The sequence below is a fragment of the Zingiber officinale genome, chromosome 4B (genome assembly GCF_018446385.1).
Source record: "Zingiber officinale cultivar Zhangliang chromosome 4B, Zo_v1.1, whole genome shotgun sequence".
Taxonomy (NCBI): Eukaryota; Viridiplantae; Streptophyta; class Magnoliopsida; order Zingiberales; family Zingiberaceae; genus Zingiber; species Zingiber officinale.
This window is the reverse complement of record NC_055993.1, coordinates 126,663,812-126,683,434: the sequence shown is the minus strand read 5'-3', so window position 1 is coordinate 126,683,434 and position 19,623 is coordinate 126,663,812. Positions and strand designations below refer to the sequence as shown.

The following is a 19,623-nucleotide window of genomic DNA, read 5'->3' as shown; positions in this document are numbered from 1 at the left end:
CGAATGCCGCCGAAGTCGATATGAAGAAGGACCTTCCAAAGGTGCTTGTTGGAGGTCGGCATATTCTCAAAAAATTTGAAGCCTATTCTACTTTGGAAAATAAAAGTACCCAACTCGGATTGTTTGGGGTAGAAGAAGTAGTGGAATATTTTGGGGTCGAGTGGGATACTGTGCAGCCTAAAGAGGATGACCACCCCGCTCAGCAGCCTAAAGGAATTCGGCACAAGTTGGCCGAGCGGGATGCGAAAATAATTACAAACTTCCAAAACAAAAGGATGGGTAGGAAATCTAAGGCCGCATTGGTCCAGAAAAAAACAAATGGTACCGATCGGCGGGTTATGGGGTCGGTCGGTCGGGTCGGCTACAACTATTTCATGGTCGTCCGGGATCCCGTACGTCCGAACAAGACGCCGAGCGCCCTCTTCATCAAACCGACTCTCCATGGTCGCATACCATGGACCGTGAACGTTGGTGGCGGGTTCGGAGGAGCTTGCCATCTCGGAGAGGCAAAAGGATAGCAAGAAATCGAAGGAATGGGAACGAAAGAGGCAAAAGGATAGCAAGAAATCGAAGGAATGGGAACGAAAGAGGCAAAATGAGCAGGGAAGACCTAGTAAATGAAGGAAGAAGACTCACTGAGAAGGAAACGGGCGGAAAGGATCACCGGTGAGATGATAGCCGCCTAAAAACAGAAACTGGATCGCCGGAGGCCGCAGCAACAGAAGAAGCAGAAGGACGAAGCGCGAGCAAGCGTGCGCCCAAAGAGGGAGACTGAGGCTTTATACGGCCGAGGTCGGTCGGCCTCCGCCGTCCGATCCAGGTCACGAGAAACAAGGACACCATCGGGCCGTCCATTTCAAACGATGGCGTCCCATCAGAAGTAACGCCGCCGCCACGCAATGGTCGACACGTGGCGCTGAGCGATTCGGCGCATTTAATGTGCACCATGCCACGCACGCGCAGCCTTAATGGAATGGATTGCCGCCGTTCCCGAGGGGATTTAGACAGGAGGCAACGACGACAGGCCGCATAAGTCACATCTGAGCGAGCGCCGAACGGCTGAATTCGACGCACACACCGAGCGGCCTGTGGAATACTTTTAAAACAAAAGGCGACGAGCACCCGCTCGGACACATAGTCCAGTCAGTCGGACTCACTGCCTCCTTCGACTAGACTTGAAGGGGAGGCAAGTGATCCGGCGGTAAGAATGGGGGACCCACTTCCTGAAGGGTCCCGGCCTAAGAACAGATGGAGGGCTGGCCAAGCGGGTAATGGCCGCGCTAAGCAGGTCCGAGCGGAGCCAGAGATAACCCAGCCATGGGCTTGGGTTTCCAACGCCAAGGCGGGAGAACCGAATGGCCGAGCGGGTGTCTACCCGGCTGGAACCGAAGGGCCGAGCGGGTGGTCCGTTCGGCCAGGATAAGGGCGAGGATACAAAGGTTAGCCAAGCAGCCTATTCTTTCGGCTCGGGATATGAGATGTCAGCAAAGGCGTGTCTGATGATTATGCCGTACACAAGTTTGCACGAGGGAGGATCTCGCCGTCACATCATGGAGAGGTTGATACAGTAACGGTATGACCTTATGGATGTCCTTCTGACAGACCCATACCTGGGCATGGTCGAAAGCAGGTGATTGCTTTGATTGGCGCGCCCAGGCTCCTTCGAGAGGTCTATATAAGGTCTCCATTTCTTCACCGGAGGTACGCTGGTCTGAATATCTGAAGCCACCTCTTTGTTATTCCTCGCCTGACTTGAGCGTCGGAGGGCCGTCGCCGGGACACCCCTCCCGGCTCGGTTTTGTTGCAGGTTCGCCGGAGCACTCGAGGATCCAGCAGGGAGCGCCATGTCCCCAGCGTCCTTTGACTTCTGGTTCAAACAAGATCAACATTCTTTATAAAAAATAATGTACACAAAATAAGATAATATAATTATTTTTATAATAAAAAATTACATAATCCTAATTATAGTATACAATTATTTCACCAAACATAATAATATAATTCTAATTATATTATATTATATTATAAATTTAATTACATTATAAACTGAATTATATTACGTCCTATGAAACGTAACTTATATTCATGAGGATCGGATATTTATATCTATGGCCCCGACATAGGCAGAGAAGAAAACTTAAATTAATAATAATTCCATTTAATTAGGCTATACATTATAGGACGCTCATCCGCGTGCTACACGTGTGCAACAATAAATAAGGGAGAGCAAGTCACAGGCCAGAGACGGATCGTGGGTGACGGGTGGCTTCCCGGTTGCTTCTGTATATGCGAGCCGTTCAGACGTGGGTGGGGGTGGGTGGGTATCGGTGCCTTGACGCGCGAGCTGTGCGCTTGTGGCGTCCGCATCAGACGCCGGGGTGGAATGAGATTCTGATGGGAATGGTTTTGGCGAGTATGCGGGTGGTTTTGCGTCACGCGGGCTGCGCGCCGACTTGGACTGACTGCGCGTTTCAAACGCATCGCTCGCCAAGATTGTGAATGAGATTTATTATTTCTTTTTGTCCATTTAATTATCCGTTAATTTATTGAATATATATCCTTTTAGTTTTTTTTTAAAAAATATTTTATTTTATGGAGTATTCATATTCTAAATTGTTACTGGCCATAAGAGTTGTGGCCTAGCCGAAGCCACAAGCCGTGATGCGGTGACGCCGATCACGATTCCTATTCCGATTCGGAGCTGTGTTTGGATCCGAACCGATATCGTGCTGTCTCCGCAGAGCCACATGGAACCCAACCATTACTAGTCACGTATTTACGGTGTATGGAATTGGGACCCACGTGAAGACGAATCAGTGGAAGGGTAGCTTGGAATTCTACCGACAAAAGCGACTTTGCGTCAAAAATAAATAAATTTTGAGTTTTTTTTAAAATTTGTTATGGGTATTGAAGTCATTTTACATCGGCCAAATGCTCGACGGCAGGCCATATAAGGAGGAGGCCGGCGAAGAGGGGAGGGCGAGGCGAAGTGGAACGGCCAGCAGGTCGAGATCGAGAGAGCTTGAAGCTCTAGGCGTCGGCGATTGCGGCCCGAAAAGTCTAAATATTGTGAGAAGTCCTTCCAGATTCGTCTTCTAAGTCCTTCCTCATCTGCATCTGCTTCTAGGCGGCGTTGAACTTATCTGAGCTCGTCGGATCGGAGAGAGAAGTTCAGTTTTTTTTTTTTTGAGATCGATCTCAATTTCGACGATCTGAACACTGCTGATGAGGAAGGGCCGCGCGCATGTGGGGCAGCCGGCGGCAGCCGCGCCGACGGCGGTGGAGATACGGTTCCGTGGCGTGAGGAAGCGGCCATGGGGCCGGTTCGCGGCGGAGATCCGCGACCCATTGAAGAAGACGAGAGTCTGGCTCGGCACCTTTGATTCTGCCGAGGACGCCGCCCGAGCTTACGATGCTGCGGCCCTGGCCCTACGAGGTCCCAAGGCCAGGACTAATTTCCCCTCCTCCGCGTCCACTTTCCTAATTCCGCCTCTCCTCCCCTTGACGGCTTCCGGTCATTTCCCTTATCATCACCAGCATCACCAACCTTCGCCCCCTGCTCCGCGGCCGGCCTCTAGCAGCCACAGCAGCACCGTGGAGTCCTTCAGCGGGCCGAGGCTGCCCCCCTCCGCGTTTCCCATCCGAGCGAGGCAATCAATGAGCAAGCGACAGGCCAAACCCCCTCCTCCACCGCGCGTGCTGAACGGCGACGGTGATTTCCACAGCGACTGTGGATCCTCCCCCATCGTAGATGATGACGTCGGCGACGTCGTATCATGTTATCGGAAGGCGCTGCCCTTTGATCTCAACCTCCTTCCTGACGAAGACTTCCAGGACACAGTTCTCCACCTCTGATTTGCGTTCTGTCCGCCGAGAGAAGATACAAAATAGATTAAAAAATTGTTTTTTTTCTTCTCTCCTTATGATTTCCCATATCTTCTTTCACAAATACATTCGACTTAGGTTTTAATACCTAGATCTAAATGTACGGGGTTGGATTTGAGGTGTGATAGCAATTATGAGGGGTAGGATTATGGATCGGGTAGTATTTTGAGACCAGATTTGAGGTTTGTCTTGGATCTGTTGCTCTTGTTTTCATTATTCAATGTACAAACAAATCTCTATTCAATTAAGAGGAAAAAAAATTAAAGAAGAATCTAACTTTAGCTTGTTTTTCCCAATAGTTTGATGTTTTTCTCCTCAAGTTTCATGTTCTTCTTCATGTCTATGCCTCCGTGGAACGGTTGAAGAATATTTTATTTATCTGAATCATGTCATGAGAAGCCCCATGAAAGATGCTCATGATCCGAACCCATTGATGATTATGAACTCACAAGTCCATTGATGTTTATCTGCATTCGGTGTTGGGAGTATATAGATTTGGAATTTGCCTCATTGCTTCAAGGATAATCTACTTCATCTCCTATCACTAAATATTTACTTTCTATTGGATTGGCATAGTTTGTGAGAAAGCTTATATTTGTTTGTTTTAACTTGCGGAAGATTTTGCCATCCGTGTTTCTTGTGCTGTATTAGAGCTAATATTAATTGCTTAGCTGATCAACTGTTTGCTCAAGTATTTGGAATCTAGACATCTCCAAGACATCTTTTCATTGTTCCTCATTTTCCTGTGTTCTTGTTCATTGTCTGCTATGATTAAGGTTAATAGCATGCTGCTCTGGTTCAATATACTCCAGGAATCACATTTTGTAGTGCTCGTTTATCGTCTCCTTTTATCACACTTCTAAAATTGCTAGTTGCTTGTTCCTCTATATGACACTTTACTTTGATCTGGTTATTTGTTGTTAAATAAAACTGCATAACTGATGTGATACTTTGGGTTATGCTCCACTGCTTTACTCATTAGAAGTTGTCTTGCTATTTTCTAAATTGGCTTTCTCCATTAACTATTTGACAAAACAACTTGAGATTAGCATCAGAGGTGACAATTTGAGAATTCACATCTCTTTGTGGTGTAGATTGAGTTGCATAATTTTACAAGACAATTCAATGTACAGTGGGCACAATCTTTCTTGCTTCTAATTTTGTGTTTTTGGATCCTGATCAGTACAGTTTGTACTCTAATGATTGATAGCCTGATATCACCATGGTCAACTTTGCTTTGCTGTTGAATATGCTGTTTTTTCCATTTGATTATTACACATCCATTTGACTCTGCTGGTATTTTATGTTGATTGCTTATGTTTAATTGGATTTATTGTTTTTGGCATTTAATTTAGTCTTATATTGATTACAATAGGTTTCAACATTACCATTAGACCTTACAATTTGATGTGCCAAATGTCATTGTTATCAATCCATAAATCTATAACTGGATATATAATGTTTCTATATCTACTTGTGAACTAAAACAAACCCCAATCAGTATTTAATTTTGATTTATTGAAATATTCACCTTGGCAATTTGCTTATTCTAGTTTTCCTTTTTTTTGGCTATTTGAAATAGAAGTTATTGCTTGCTTTTTTCTTCTGTCTATTGTGTTGTGGTGTTAAGAATATGGCATAATATGATTCCACTATGAAGGCTATTGCAATGCTTCTCTTTTGTAAAATTCTATCACTTACAGACTCAGATCTCTCTTTTTCGGTTCATTCAACCAAGACCCGCGTGCGATAGGCTTCAACTGAGGTATGTTAAACACCTTTCAATTTTCAGCTGCTTGCTTTATTCCCAACTCATTACCTAAATCTTTCCTAACCTTTCAGAGCTCCTGCTGACAATAGAAAATATAACTGGTATGTGTTAGCCTCTTTAGGCATTTATGTGGTTTTGTATTCCCTGTAAGTATCGCAAGCAACCCCTAATCTGGTGATGTGCTCGTATCTCAGTATCAACTTTAGGTGCTGTGTGAGTCTTTTCCAGTTTGCGAAGCAAAGTCGATGCAGTGGTTAGACCAAACTCTTGACTGGTTTATAGCAATCGAGGTAAATTCGCTTATATGGTTGGTTTAGAAAGGAAAAAAGTTGTGGTGGTTAAGAAAGCACTCACCCTTCCATCAAACTTTCATCTGTGTTGCTCATTCTACAATAATCCAAAAGATTATTTGATGAATGTGTTTGGTGTTAGGGAAAGCATGTAGGTGGAAGGTGCTAAGAATATGTAGGTTTTCTATGCTATTTTAATCTCTAGTTTAAGGGTTGGTTGGAAAGTAAGTAAATTTGAGAACATGATTTAGTTCCATCATGCATATACATTAATTATGGTGGTTGTATAGTCTTTTTCTAGTTTTATTTTAACCTTAATTATGTGGTTATAGGATAAGTCTCAAGTTCTTCAAAATAGGCTCCGAATTAGATGAATTGAGCAAGTGAGATGGACAAACTAGGCGACCGGATAGATTGAACCATAGTTTATAGAATCGTAGTTCAGATTATAGGATCGCATGATCAAAGACAAATTCATTTGGGGGTGGCCGCCCCCCTCAAGTTTGAGATACAAAAGGTGTAGGAGTATAAAAAATAAAACGTAAATATACACCTTTCGCCTCTCAACATGAAAATCTTGACTTTATTTTTGTGTGTGATCCTACGATCTAGAAGTAGCCGATCAATCCAAGAGTGATTGAAATCATTTATTGAGGATTATTTTGTTGACGTTTAAATTGAGTCGTTTTGTTTTATTTTTTTACTTAAAGGCTCTAGATCCTAAAGATCCGATCCTACTAATCCGATCTTAATTGATTCATCCTATCAATTTGATTTTGACCCAAATTGATCTAGCATAGGATATTGTAAGGACGGTCAAGATGGGCTGGGGGTGTAAATTAGTAGCAAAGAGGAGGACAAAACTGGTAAAGAGGAGCTGACCGTCCACCAATTGACCAATAATTTTGGCCAGGTCTTGGGAGAGCAAACAGTCAGGCTTCTAGGTCAACGTATATGAGCTGCGAGAAAGAGAGAGAGAAAAACTTTATATTTTCAAATTGGCATTTAAAAATTTTAAATATTGAAAAGTTAAAATTTTTAGGGGCGGAATAAAAAAAAATAGTCGCAACACGGGGGCAAACTCTAGAAAAATAAGAAGATATGGGGCCTAATTGACGTTGACTTTTATTTATTAAGACAAGCGATTGATTTAGTCAGGCCAGTAAATCCAACGTGGTGGGCGTCCGCGTTGTCTCGGTCGCCAGCGCGTCGCCTGTCTCCGTGGCTGGCTTCGCCTTCTCCACGTTTTTTATTGAGGAGGAGAGGCGACGTCTTCTCCATTCGCTGGCCGCGCTCTGTCTCCCTTCTCATCTCCTTTTCGATCTACTAGGTTCCGTAACTTCCGAAAGCATCTCCTTGCTCGCGTCGTCATGGCTGTGAGTCGATTTCTTCGCCCAAATCTTTCTTGGTTTGGTCGTTTTGATTGCTGAATGATCGAAATTTATTTAATATTTAAAAAAAAAAATGGGAGCTGCGGGACTTTGGTCAGATAAATTGGGTGTTTGTTTGTTTGTTTGTTTGTTGCTAGGTTTTTGTTTTGGTCAGACTGCTCTTTAATGCTTGCAAGATCGTTCATTTATTCTTGTAGTTGTATGACTCCGCCACTTGGGTTTTCTTCGCTGAAGCTGGCTTTTTGATTTGCTTTAATGGTACAAGATGCTTCTTTCTGTGTTCAGATAAAAAAAGAATAGTGCTTTTCTCTCTTATAATCTTCTACCTTTGTTTTTCAGTTTTGATATTGTGATCAGAAGTTCCTTCCTTTTTCTATAATTATTTAGTAACTTGTGCTTGAAACATTTAAAGCTCAAGCGTGGTAAGTTTATTCTAATTACTTTTCTCCGTCAAACTCTATAAACCACTTGATTCCTCTCAACCTGTTTGGAATCGATTCATAAAAGCAATAATAGAACTGCATCGACTGTTGAATTATTGATAATTAAAACATTAAAATTGTGTTTGCATTGATTGATCATGCAATTTCCATTGCTAGAGAACTTTAGTACATTAGATAAATGCACAAATAATTATTTTTGAGGAAAAGGAAGATATACAAATCCAACAACTTTTGGGGGATTGAAGAAACCAACTCTTTGGACAACTTAAATTTGAATTCTCAATTTTCTATGATTTCAAATGTAGGAATTCATTATGGCCGTGAAATTGGAATTCCAGTTGTAGGCTGTGTTTAAATGCTTTTGTTTGTTTGTTTTTGTTTTATTTTGACATGTATTACTTTTTTATTCCTGCATATTACTTGAGAAGAATTTGCGGTATGTATGAGGCCATGAGTTCATTTGTTTTAGCATGGAAAATCATTGTCATTGATTTTTCTTTCTTTTGTAAGTTCATCTACTTGTGAATTTGCTTCCTTGTCAATTTTATGACAATGACATGCAGATTGATGATCTAGAGAACGTATATTTAAATGGACTTGCTATCTTTGATTAGCTCAAAAAGTTGACCTTTTAACATACTTATCAGAACCGAACCAAAAAATCCAACCAGAAAAGCTCTAGGTCAACTTGTTCAGTGGTCAAACCAATTGGTCAGATTTCATTTTAGAGCCGGTAATCAATCCAGACAACATAAGAACCAAAAATTGAGGATAGTACAAATAACTATTTTAAAAGTCTTAGAGAGTTGCATATAAACAAGCATTCTTTCATTTACTTTAATCTTAAAGCCAACAAAAGGAATTTGATGGAGGAACTTAGATGGTTGTGCTCTGCATCAAAGAAGAAGGCTTCGAAACAATTGATGTCTGACTGTAGGTAGCGACTGCAATGCAAGAATAGGACAACTAGAGTGAAGGGTGAACAAGATTGGAGGCCATTGCTTTGGGTGTTCTCGCCGGGCGGTGTGAGATGGCATCGATGTGGCTCCTTTGCTGTAAGAGTGAGAAGTAAGAGATATGAGGAAGAGAAGAGTTTGTAGCTCTAGGTGTTCACACTGACTACGGTGTGTGCAGTACTGGTGGATGACTATGTGCAAGATCAAAAAATCAGAATAGGAGAGGGAGAGTAGTTGAAAAACAGAAGATTTGACTGACCATTAGGGTGCTACTTATAGAAACAAAACCAGGGCAGCTTTTATTTAAATGGTTGGTCTTACGGGATCAATAAAAACTGGCCGGTCTAACCTGTTTTTTCCCAGATTGGATGCACTTCCCAGCTCATCCACACATCCTGTATCTTTCAAATTGAGCAAACCTGTTGCACTGTTCATTTTGTATGCTAATCTGCAGCTCTTCAATGCTTGAAGTGCTTTTGATTCATATACTTGGTATAGGAGGCAAAACTAGTGGCAAACCAGTAAATCCAATGCTATATCATTTTTATCGACTGACTAATTCATCACTCCTGATATCTTGCACTAGACCTTCACACATTTTCAAAATATACTCAACTACTGTTGTTTTGAATTTTACAGCAACGTGGTGGACATGTACCGCGTTTTGGTGATTGGAACCAAAATGCTGCCTACACAACATATTTTGATTCGGCACGCAAGGGGAAAGCTCCTGGAGCAACCATTCTCAACCCAAATGATCCAGAGCAGATGGCAGAGCTCCACAGAGCTGGAGGTCAGCCTGTAGAGCCTCAATATCCCAATCAAGGCCACAGGGACAAACCGACAGAGTATGATGGGGCAAATCATCATCCGAGAGCAAACTATGGCAGAGAAGAAAGGGAAGCTCCACCACAGTCTAGAAATAGTAGCCAGCGATCTAATGTGGATCAGCAAGGTAGGAACCATGGAACTCATAGGAGCATGGAAGAAGCTGGTCAATTTCCTTCCCAATCACCAGTGACACAGAGGAGAGCAGCAAACGCTCTACAAGGAACAACTGTAAGATTTTTCCCTCGTATTCATGAGCTTTCATCCTAAAGTTAATAATATCATGCTAGTTCTTGTAAAAAAAAACTTATGACTATATCAACTGCTACCTTACATGATATTTTTTTCATTTTGTCAGTTGGAAAAGGATGTCTATATTTGCAGTCTAACAAATCATGTTATAGTCTAAGCTTGCTCTCATGATCAGGTTGGGCCAAGCGACAAAAAGAGCTAAACTATTAGTTTAGCATGGATATAGCAATAGGGATTTACCAGTAACAAAGAGATAATAACATGATTTCTGTTGTAAAGTTGATCATGAGCCAAAATCATTAACTTCATTATCTTTTCTTGCTCTTCATTTGATCCTCAATGCTTAATGACGACAGGGACGCCAAAGAGCCACAGCGATTCCCAAATTTGGAGACTGGGATGCACCGGATCCTAAATCAAATGGATACACAGTCATCTTCAACCAAGTTAAAGAAGATAGGAAGGCTGGCGCTGCAACTCACATTCCACCAATTTCCCCTCAGCCTGTACATCCACCAACATACCCGTCACACAGGCAAAAGAAGTCCTTCTGGAGCTGGGTAAGTTCTAAATTGTGCTACACTTTCATCTCGACAATTGATCTTATGTAAACCTATGGATCCTTTTGCAGCTCTGTCGATTCTTTCATCCAAGGGCATCTAACTGATCAAATGAAGCCACATCAGGCGAGAAGATGGACGGTTCCTTAGTGTTTACTCATTCTTGTTTATGTACAGGATGATGCATATAAGCAAAGTATTAGATGGCCAATTTGTTTGATATGTTCAGTTTGTTGTTGCTGTTTTGTGGATTCAAATAATCGAGGTTCAGTTCTCAGAGAGAGTGGAGTGATCTAGTGAAACAAAGTGTAAGATTCATAAGAAAACTCATCTGTGTTCCTTATCTATTGATTAGTGTTCAATGTTCCTTTGTTCTTTTAATGACCCTTTCATGAGTCTTCCGTCTTCACCTGAGATTACAGCAGGGTTGACTTTGTTGGTAATTTAAACTGCTGTTGTTGACTTTTAGAGAAAGATTTGCAGAAAGGTGTTGATAAAAAAATGATTTAATTGCTGTTTTGCAACATTAGTGGATCCTTTGTGAGCACAACTAGATGGTTGAGTATGCACTCATTTTACAATTTACTCCTCATATGTCCAAAAGTTATTTTATCTAATCGTAGATGGAAATCTTGGCCGTCAAAAATTAATTAAATGTATTGAAACAACATCAATTCTAAGTGCCATAAAACATATAAATTGAAGGAGAATATACAAAATTTTACAATTCATTATTAGGGATAGGGATGATAATTTTTTTCTAATCTGGATCAGATTCGATATCCAATTCAAATGTAAAAGGATATGGAGGGATTTTTTAAATCTAATTAAATAATCAGATATAAGGATTTTTAGATTTTAAGTATGAAGACAAGATAGATATATATAGAGTATAACTAATACGTTGCGCGACTCACATTGTACTATGCATGATTTTTACTATAGCAGATTTTTTTTTTTTTAATCTAATGTAGAGTACCCCTATTAGATTTAAACATTAAGTATATATAGTAGTAGATATGGAATTGTAGCTAACTATAAGTTTATAGTTGCTACAATGCTACAATGCGCCCCTAGGGGCTGGATCAGTTGGTAAGTGGCTGGGATGTTTGCACCATGACGCAACGGTTCGAGTGTCGACGGTTGCAATGTGGGATAATATCCTCGTCTGCCGGCTTAAAGCCTCGAACCCCAGCCACTTGTCAACCCAGCATTCACCCTGATTAACCCTCCTCCTACATCACCGTGGGGCAGGCGTAGGGGGCCGTCGGGGCGGCGGATTCCGCCTTTTTTGCACCATAGTTGCTACAATGCTAAATCTGAATTGTAATAACTATGAAATCGTAGCTGCTGCAATTGTAGTTGCTACAACGTTAAATTTGCGTTGTAGCAATTACTACCTTATTCATTACAACGTGGTCATGATTTATTTACTCATGTTGTAGCAGTTACATGTTCGTAGCTGTTAGAACTTGGTCATGATTTTATTCAATCATGTTATAGTAACTATGAGTGAAGGGAGTCTTGGCGCAACGGTAAAGTTATTATCATGTGACCAAAAGGTCACAGGTTCGAATCCTGAAAACAGATTCTTATAAAAAGCAGGGTAAGGTTGTGTACAATGAATCCTTTCCCGGGATCTCGTATGGCGGGAACTTCGTGCACCGGACTACCCTTGATGTTGTAGCAACTACGAGTCTATAATCGCTACAATACAGATTTAACATTTTAACAGTAATAGATATGTAAGTGCTATAATTATAGTAATTGAACTGTTGCGATTTCCTACTGTAGTAGACTTAACGTTAAAATTTGACGGGACGTTGTTATAATAAAAAAAATAAAAAATAAATAAATAAATTTAAAAAAAAAATTAAATCAGCTGGTGATGCGTGTGAATCACACATTATTATTTTTTATTTCACCGACAACCGTCTCTTAATCTTCTACTATTTTTAATATTTTTTTTGTTTATATGATTTTTAGTTTGTTAATTTTTATCTTTAATTTAATAAACATCCATAACTTTATTTAAATAATTTAAATTTTAAAAAATACAATTATAAATGATAATAAAAAATTATTATCACATTATTATGAATTGAGCAAATAAAAACAAAGGAATTATCCTTCCATGTAATGATTAATTTCAATTTTTTAATTTACTCCCTCTCAAAGGTGTGAGGTAGTCGTCAAAGTGATAGGTTTCACCTTTTGCTGAATAAAAAAATTATTATCATCTTCACAAGGGTGTTCAGTTGGCTAAAGGATGACAGATTTATTAAAATAGAGTAAGGAATCAATTGCCGACATCTCCTTGGGGAAAAAAAAATTCTCACTCCTAGTTATTTGATGGTCGACTATAAATTGACCTTGTGATTTATCTTCTTTCACATAAATTAAGGATAGATTAGGGTCATAGGAACGTAATCACTTATTTTTTACTGGATTAAAAAATTATTATCAATTAATTATATTATCAGGTTGTTGTCCTAAATAATAAGATCATATCTTTGGGTCAAAATAAAAAAATGGATCAAGAGATTGACCACTTATAATTATAGATGGATCATGATCATAATTTGACCGTAATTAATTGTGATCCCTCTCTGGATTTCTGAATTTATCGTCCCCTCATGTTATATTTCATGAGCATAATCTATGTTTATTGCACCCTATTTCTTTATAATGTCATACTTCCATTATATTTTGTTCGGAGATCTGCTCTTTACTTGTTTTTATTGATAGGACGCTGTTTGGAGCGAAAATGGAACGAAAACGCACACAAGAACATCTTTAGAAGAAATTAAGCCAAGGCCATGTGACCCACACGGTCATGCTTCCCCACCAGAGGCAACTCAAGTAGAGGTGTAAATGAGTCAAGCCGTTTGTGAACTATTCGAAACTCGATTCGATAAAATCTCATTTGAGCTCGTTTAATGAGGCTCGTTAAGATAAACAAATCAAGCTCAAGTTTCACAATATTCAGCTCGTTAGCTCGTGAACATGTTCGTTAAGCTCATGAATCAACTTTTAAATAAAAAAATAATAGTTTTGATATTGAATTTAAAGATTTTATACTCTACTTATGAAAAACATAGATAAATATATTAAATTTATTTATTAGAATAAAATTATAAATTTTAATAAGAATATTATAATTTTTAAAAAATATATAATTTAGTTTTTAATGAATATTTAAATTTATAATTTATATTTATTAAGTTCGTTTAGGCTCGATAAAAGTTCGAATAAGCTCGTGAGCCATGAATATATTCGTTAAATAAAGCTCGAGCTCGGTTCGATTATAAACGAGCCAAACTCAAACATCCAAGAGTTCGGCTCGGCTCGGCTCGATTACACCCCTAAACTCAAGTTATGGTCGTGTGGTGCAGACCGACCGTGTAGCCTTACCAGAGAGGGAGCATGACATGGGCATGTGGTGCAGACCGACCGTGTCACCTCAGCAATGTATCCAGCCACGGCCGTGTAGATCTACACAGTCGTGCAACATTTCCAGAGGCCAAGCATTGTCAGGCTGTGTGTGCCACATGACGATGTAACATTTCCAAAGGCCAAGATTAGCACGACTGTGTGAGCCACACGACCGTGTAAGCCATCCAGGGAGGAAGCATGACACGAGCGTGTGAAGGCCACATGACCGTGTGACCCTGGCCGAGAACAGACACCTCCAGGCCGTGTGAGATCTACACGGTCGTATCATGGGTCGTGTGGTGGCCATGCCCTACTCTATAAAAGAGGTCATTCTCCCCTTTAAGGATCTTTTGGCTTATCTTTGGCTTGGGGCTCTTCCCCATTGCTTGGGGAAGGGTTCTCCCCTTTGGGGAGGCCCTAGATCTCCTTCATCTTCGCTAATCCCTCTACCTCCGGAGCAAGGTTTGCAATAAGAAGACCGGCGGATCATAGATAAGCATTCCTCTCTTCTCTATTTCTTGATTTGGAGTGTGTAATGCTTAATTTCTTGTCTCTTATTTGTAAATCCTTTGCTATGGAGTAGATCTCTAGGTTTAGGATATAAGAGGTAGTTGTGATGTGTTGTGAATGTATGAACTATGTATTTGGGCATTTTCCTATGCAATGAAGTGCTTATATCATCATCTATGTGTGTTGTGCCTTGTGTGCGTTTGATGAGATGTGTATAAGGTCAATCCATGTAGATGTAGAGTTTAGATCACCATGTAGAGGAAGAGTCCTCGAATGTAAGATTATGGGACCTTGTGACAGAAGGTATCCCTTACCTTCTACGATATTTCTTTGAAACGGGGATCAACTCTCTACTAGGAAAACTAATTAGAGTTTAGAGAATTCTCCCAAATTAATGTTAGGAAGTGATTTGTGTAATTTAGGAACGTAGGACCGTGGGCCCTTGTGACAAAAGGATGATCCCTATAATAGGACTTCCTAAATTACTTCTTCTACTTAATTACATTAATCTACTATTAGGAAGTGATCTGTGTAATCTAGGAACGTTGGACCGTGGGCCCTTGTGACAGAAGGATGTTCCCTATAATCGTACTTCCTAAATTACCTCTTCTACTTAATGGCGGCAGAACTTGGCTAAACTCTTCGGTGCGATCTTTGCGGGATAATACCGAACTTTAGTTAGAACTCCTACACGAGTATAAGCATGGAGTTAGAGAGATGAGCAATGCATAGAGATATTAACTAGCATCACAATGAACCCAAATCCTAGTATCTATCATTCCCCTTACTCACTTACACTCTTTACTCTTTCTCTCTTTTATCTTCTCTTTCTTTTAAGTGTTTGTTTACAACTTTAGATTGTCTAGATAATTCGCCGTGCGAAATTAACTAGTGCTTAATCAATAACCTCTGTGGATACGATATCTTTTGTATTATTGACGATGTAATCGTGTACTTGCGGTGACGTAACATCCCTCTCTGGATTTCTGGGTTTACCACCCCTCATGTATAGTTTGGGTCGGGACAAGTGGTTGGAGGCAGCGCGGAGGTCGCCCCCCACTCGGCGCCCGATAACCTAACCACTTGCCCATCGTTAGCGTCTAACAACCTTGGGACGATGATATTAAGGAGAGATCATAATTAATTATGATCGGATCGACTACAATCCGATCAATTATAAGTCCTAAATAATGATATTATAATGCTAAATTTATTAGACATTGTAACTAAAAATTGTGAGACGTTGTTGAGGGTAAATTTTGAAAACCTGGATCCTTGATAGTAAAATTCCGCTTGCTTATATTTGCCTATTATTGTATTCTTGTTACTTTTATTCGATAGGGTTGCGGTTGCCTTCGTCGTCGAGATCTCCATCTCCTGCAGTTCTGCTGCTCATCGGCGGTCGGCCAAACTATCGCTCTACTTCCGGCTCATCGGAGATGGATTCGCAACCAACTTCTCTGCAACGCCTCCACAACGTCGAGAAGGTTATTTTTTGAACCCTCCTTCCAGCCGTCTCTCCTCCATATTCGCATAATACTTTTCTTGCTGTTTTCACAGGGTACTTTTTTTTCTCTCCTCTGTTTTGATGCTATTTGTGCCCTTTTTCTTAATTTCCATTAACAGCGTTTAGTGCGCGTACTGGAGCTCGCCGGCGCCGTGATGGACGAGCTCGCTAGTTCGACCGGGCCCCGAGCAGAGTTCCTCGCCGGACACTGTCGAGAGTTCATGATGTCCATCAAGGTTTCCTATTTCCCCTTTGTTACTACCTTCTGTTGCCAGGAAATGGGTTTCGATTATCGTGGTAGGGTTTGGCAAACAACTTAAATTTATGAAGAGACTTCGATCTAGGGAACTGTTTAAGAATTCGGGAAATGTTTTATGATTTTAATTATTGGGAGTCTATTCCTGTGGTAATCTGTCGTCCTTGCTTTAATCGATGAGGTATACAATGTGCTTGTGCAAATGCCAAAGAAAGGCTATTTAGCTTAAGAATCCGTGAACCTGGGCTAAATTTTCATGGCTGACGGTTGTAATCTATGCTCTTTTTAGTTGCTGGACTTGTGCAGAATTTTGGTCTTTAAGTCTTGGATGTTTGATGAAGGAGCTTTATGGCATTTGTTCTCTGTTGTAGAAATTGTTAAGTTCAACTTTTGTTCATTCTGCAAATACTTTAATAGACTGGATTATTCTTGTTACAGGAAATTCAGACAACACTGCGTGAAGAAATCAAGAGTGCTTGTGAATATCGTCCGTTTGAGAAATGTGACTATAGTGCCAGAATAGCTAACGAGATATGCGTCAAGAAACTGGAATACATCATTGACCAGTTGGATGGCTTGAAAGAAAGCATCGATAATTATGAAGATTGAACTGCACTCTTGATTGCGGTGAGCATGCTTACCACATTCACTGAAAATGACTAGTTTGATGGAAACTGCATGCAACTCTTGTCAGAAGACATTTTTCATGATACTAGACGGCCAAAGCTTCGTTGCTTGTTAAAGTTTGTTTCTTGCCTCTCTTGCTGTGTAGCCTAGATATGTAGACTTAGAAGTTCTTGAAGGTTGAAAGCATATTTGTTTTACCTTCTATGCTCAAAGTTCATGTAATTTGAAAATAATTTAATAATCTAAGATGGCGTTGCATATTCTTCTACTTAGACTGACCCTGATCCTCTAGAGTATGTTAAGCCTTAATTTTTGATTGTTTTCAGACAAACCTTTTTAATTCAAGAACTTGGCCAAGGATGTTATTACAGATTGCATCATGGTCCTTAGAAGAGGAAAACAAATTTACAAATCTCCACCATTTTAGCTATACAGTGAGCACTTAGCAGTAGTGTTTAATTTGCCCCATTAAAGCACTCTTAGCAGTCCATAATTTGGTTACCAAGGAAGAAGGCTGCTGAAGTACGGGGTCAGGAATCAGCAGCAATAAAGCCTAACCTTCTGTTATCTTACAAAAATATGAGGCATTACTGTTGATTCTTGGAGGAAAAAGAGAAGAAAAAAACACTGATCAGTTCAACAGATAAATCGAGTGAAGCCACATATTGGACAGTTCTCTTTGGTAAAATGATTATCATCGTTGAACTGGCCTCCTTTCCTAGAACTTCTGTAGGCAAATCTGAGGCTAAAGTACATTCCTGCTTGGTGAACATCATGATTCTTGAGCTGAAACACAACTGAAAAGACTGAGCGTAATTATCCACCATGCAGACAAAGCAAGTTACCTGGTTGTTTCTAGCGCAGCTTTGCTATACATAAAGTGGTATGAAGCCTCATTCCATATTAACTTCCAAACATCTTGACCTTTCAAGCTACTACAGATCCTGAGACACAAATATCTAGTCCTGGATTTGGATTTTGATAAAATTATTTTCTTGAAGCAAAACCTTACCACTTATGTGTCTTACAAATACTGCTCGGGCTTTTATCGTATAAACTTCTACTGGTTAAGCATTCTCTATATTAAGTATCATCAATTGATAACTGTCTAGTGAGATTCAACGACTAGAAAAATCAATAAGCCAGATGACTTCACAAAATACACATCACTGTCCAATAGACATATTTTGCTTTCTCAACTTCACCTGCTTAACTACGATCATTTTTATTGAATGCCTACCCCTTCCTATACTGTATTTGTCTCTCTTTTTTTTCTTCCTCCTGTTTTTCATATCTACCCTTTTTGCTGCAACATATGTTATATTACGAGTGAACATTTACACACATCCCTTGCATAATTGTTCATATCGGATGATGCTGATTATTATAGTTCTTGAGAGGTATACAATGCACTAGAGGAGTTCATCTTCATAAGATAAAAAGAAAAAAAAAAGAGAGACAACAGTTGCATGGTTGATACTCGATAAATCTAATTAGTGTTTGGATTCAATGATTAGTAGAAGCTCTCTTTGCTCATTGATTTTATCAAAAGCAACCAGGCCTATTGCTAACCTAAATTGCCTTGTTCAGGTGATGCAGCTGCTGCGGATATTTGCAGGATGAGACTAACCGGATTCTTTCATGTTGGGCGATCAACTGGATGATGATTTAGCATTGAAGACATGATCTGTGATACTAAATTTTGTGAATGTTTAACTTCCAAACTTCAGATATAGTCAACTGCCCCCATAAATTATTTTAGTTTGCCATGAAACCATGTTCCATAGCTGAGAGACGCTCTTGTTTTTGGGAGATCAAGCCATGACGTGCTACCATTGTCTGAGTCCATAATGGACTTTTGATATAATGTTAAAACATATAATAGTATCGTATGTTATGCATTGATAAATCTCCTTGAGTATATTATATTATAATGTTTGTACTTTGATAATTTGTTTTCTTAGTCCATTATATATTTCAATTTAGATTTTATAAAAAAGAAAAACCTCAAATTGAAATCATTGGGTATATATATATATATATATATATATATATATATATATATATATATATATGATAATTCAGAAATTTTGTTTTTATAATCCGATTAATTTTAAATGATAGATTTAATTCTATGAAAGTGTTTTTAATGTTACAGGATAAATTGTCCATAATGGATAGTTCAGCAGTTTTTTCTATGACGATAACCTTGAGGGTGGGTTATAACATATGATGCATGCTAGATTGTCTTAATATTGTTGTTAGGGATGTAAATGAGTTGAACTGAGTTGAATAGTATGAAGCTCGAGTTTGGTTCGTTTTGGAATTATTGAGCTCGTGAGTAATTCAAGCTCTATTCATTATTAGCTTGATTATTATAGTTAATGAGTTTAACTCGTTAAGCGAGCTTGAAAACTCATTTGAATAAATATTCAACAAACTTAACAACTATAATAATATAAACTTAACACGTCATTAAACATCTCAAATTACTACATTAAACTTCTAAACTCAACACATCATTGAACATGTTCGCGACCCTTTAATCGAGCCGAGCTCGAGCTCGAATTCACGAGCTTATAAACAAACATATTCTTGATCCCTTTAAACGAGCCGAGCTCAAGCCTGAGTTCACGAACCTATAAATGAGCATGTTCTCGAGCCCTTTAAACGAACCGATCTCGAGTCTGAGTTCACGAGCCTAAAAACGAGCATGTTCATGAGCTCACGAGCCAAATATCTTTTCGAGCTCGGCTCGATAGAATTGTCGAGCTCGAGCTTGGCTCAATAAGCTAAACGAACAAACTCGAATAAATTTTTTATCGAATCGAATTTTGAATAATTCACGAATCATTTAATCCATTTACCTCCTTAATACCTAATTATTGTAATTTAATGAACGAGAGTAATTC

The 19,623-nt window shown here is 39.6% G+C and overlaps 3 protein-coding genes across 4 annotated transcripts; all 3 read left to right on the top strand.

The window, feature by feature from the left end:
* The first annotated feature begins 2,953 nt into the window (after nt 1-2,953).
* On the top strand, nt 2,954-4,161 carry LOC121976554 (ethylene-responsive transcription factor 3-like). The gene has a single exon (XM_042528749.1). The coding sequence runs from the start codon at nt 3,226-3,228 to the stop codon at nt 3,853-3,855; it is 630 nt and encodes a 209-aa protein (XP_042384683.1). The 5' UTR covers nt 2,954-3,225; the 3' UTR covers nt 3,856-4,161.
* A 2,952-nt stretch (nt 4,162-7,113) lies between these two features.
* On the top strand, nt 7,114-10,757 carry LOC121976553 (RPM1-interacting protein 4-like). 2 transcript variants are annotated; one of them, XM_042528747.1, is made up of 4 exons: nt 7,114-7,322; nt 9,376-9,795; nt 10,173-10,376; nt 10,448-10,757. In XM_042528747.1, the coding sequence occupies exons 1-4, from the start codon at nt 7,317-7,319 to the stop codon at nt 10,481-10,483; spliced, it is 666 nt and encodes a 221-aa protein (XP_042384681.1). In that variant the 5' UTR covers nt 7,114-7,316; the 3' UTR covers nt 10,484-10,757. The 2 variants fall into 2 exon arrangements, with proteins under 2 accessions (XP_042384681.1, XP_042384682.1); XM_042528748.1 differs by lacking the exon at nt 7,114-7,322 and adding an exon at nt 7,342-7,595.
* A 4,896-nt stretch (nt 10,758-15,653) lies between these two features.
* Nucleotides 15,654-18,656, top strand: LOC121976551 (mediator of RNA polymerase II transcription subunit 11-like). Its single transcript, XM_042528746.1, has 4 exons — nt 15,654-15,808; nt 15,948-16,064; nt 16,523-16,711; nt 18,302-18,656. The coding sequence occupies exons 1-3, from the start codon at nt 15,761-15,763 to the stop codon at nt 16,691-16,693; spliced, it is 336 nt and encodes a 111-aa protein (XP_042384680.1). The 5' UTR covers nt 15,654-15,760; the 3' UTR covers nt 16,694-16,711; nt 18,302-18,656.
* Nucleotides 18,657-19,623: the final 967 nt, after the last annotated feature.

What these genes read in the sequence shown, in the direction of transcription:
- LOC121976551 (XM_042528746.1), top strand. Translation starts at nt 15,761, where the DNA reads ATGGATTCGCAACCAACTTCTCTGCAACGCCTCCACAACGTCGAGAAG. An exon ending in GCCTCCACAACGTCGAGAAG is followed by an intron (nt 15,809 to 15,947) that starts GTTATTTTTTGA and finishes TTCCATTAACAG; the next exon opens with CGTTTAGTGCGCGTACTGGA. An exon ending in AGTTCATGATGTCCATCAAG is followed by an intron (nt 16,065 to 16,522) that starts GTTTCCTATTTC and finishes TTCTTGTTACAG; the next exon opens with GAAATTCAGACAACACTGCG.
- LOC121976554 (XM_042528749.1), top strand. Translation starts at nt 3,226, where the DNA reads ATGAGGAAGGGCCGCGCGCATGTGGGGCAGCCGGCGGCAGCCGCGCCG.
- LOC121976553 (XM_042528747.1), top strand. An exon ending in ACGCTCTACAAGGAACAACT is followed by an intron (nt 9,796 to 10,172) that starts GTAAGATTTTTC and finishes TAATGACGACAG; the next exon opens with GGACGCCAAAGAGCCACAGC. An exon ending in AGAAGTCCTTCTGGAGCTGG is followed by an intron (nt 10,377 to 10,447) that starts GTAAGTTCTAAA and finishes ATCCTTTTGCAG; the next exon opens with CTCTGTCGATTCTTTCATCC.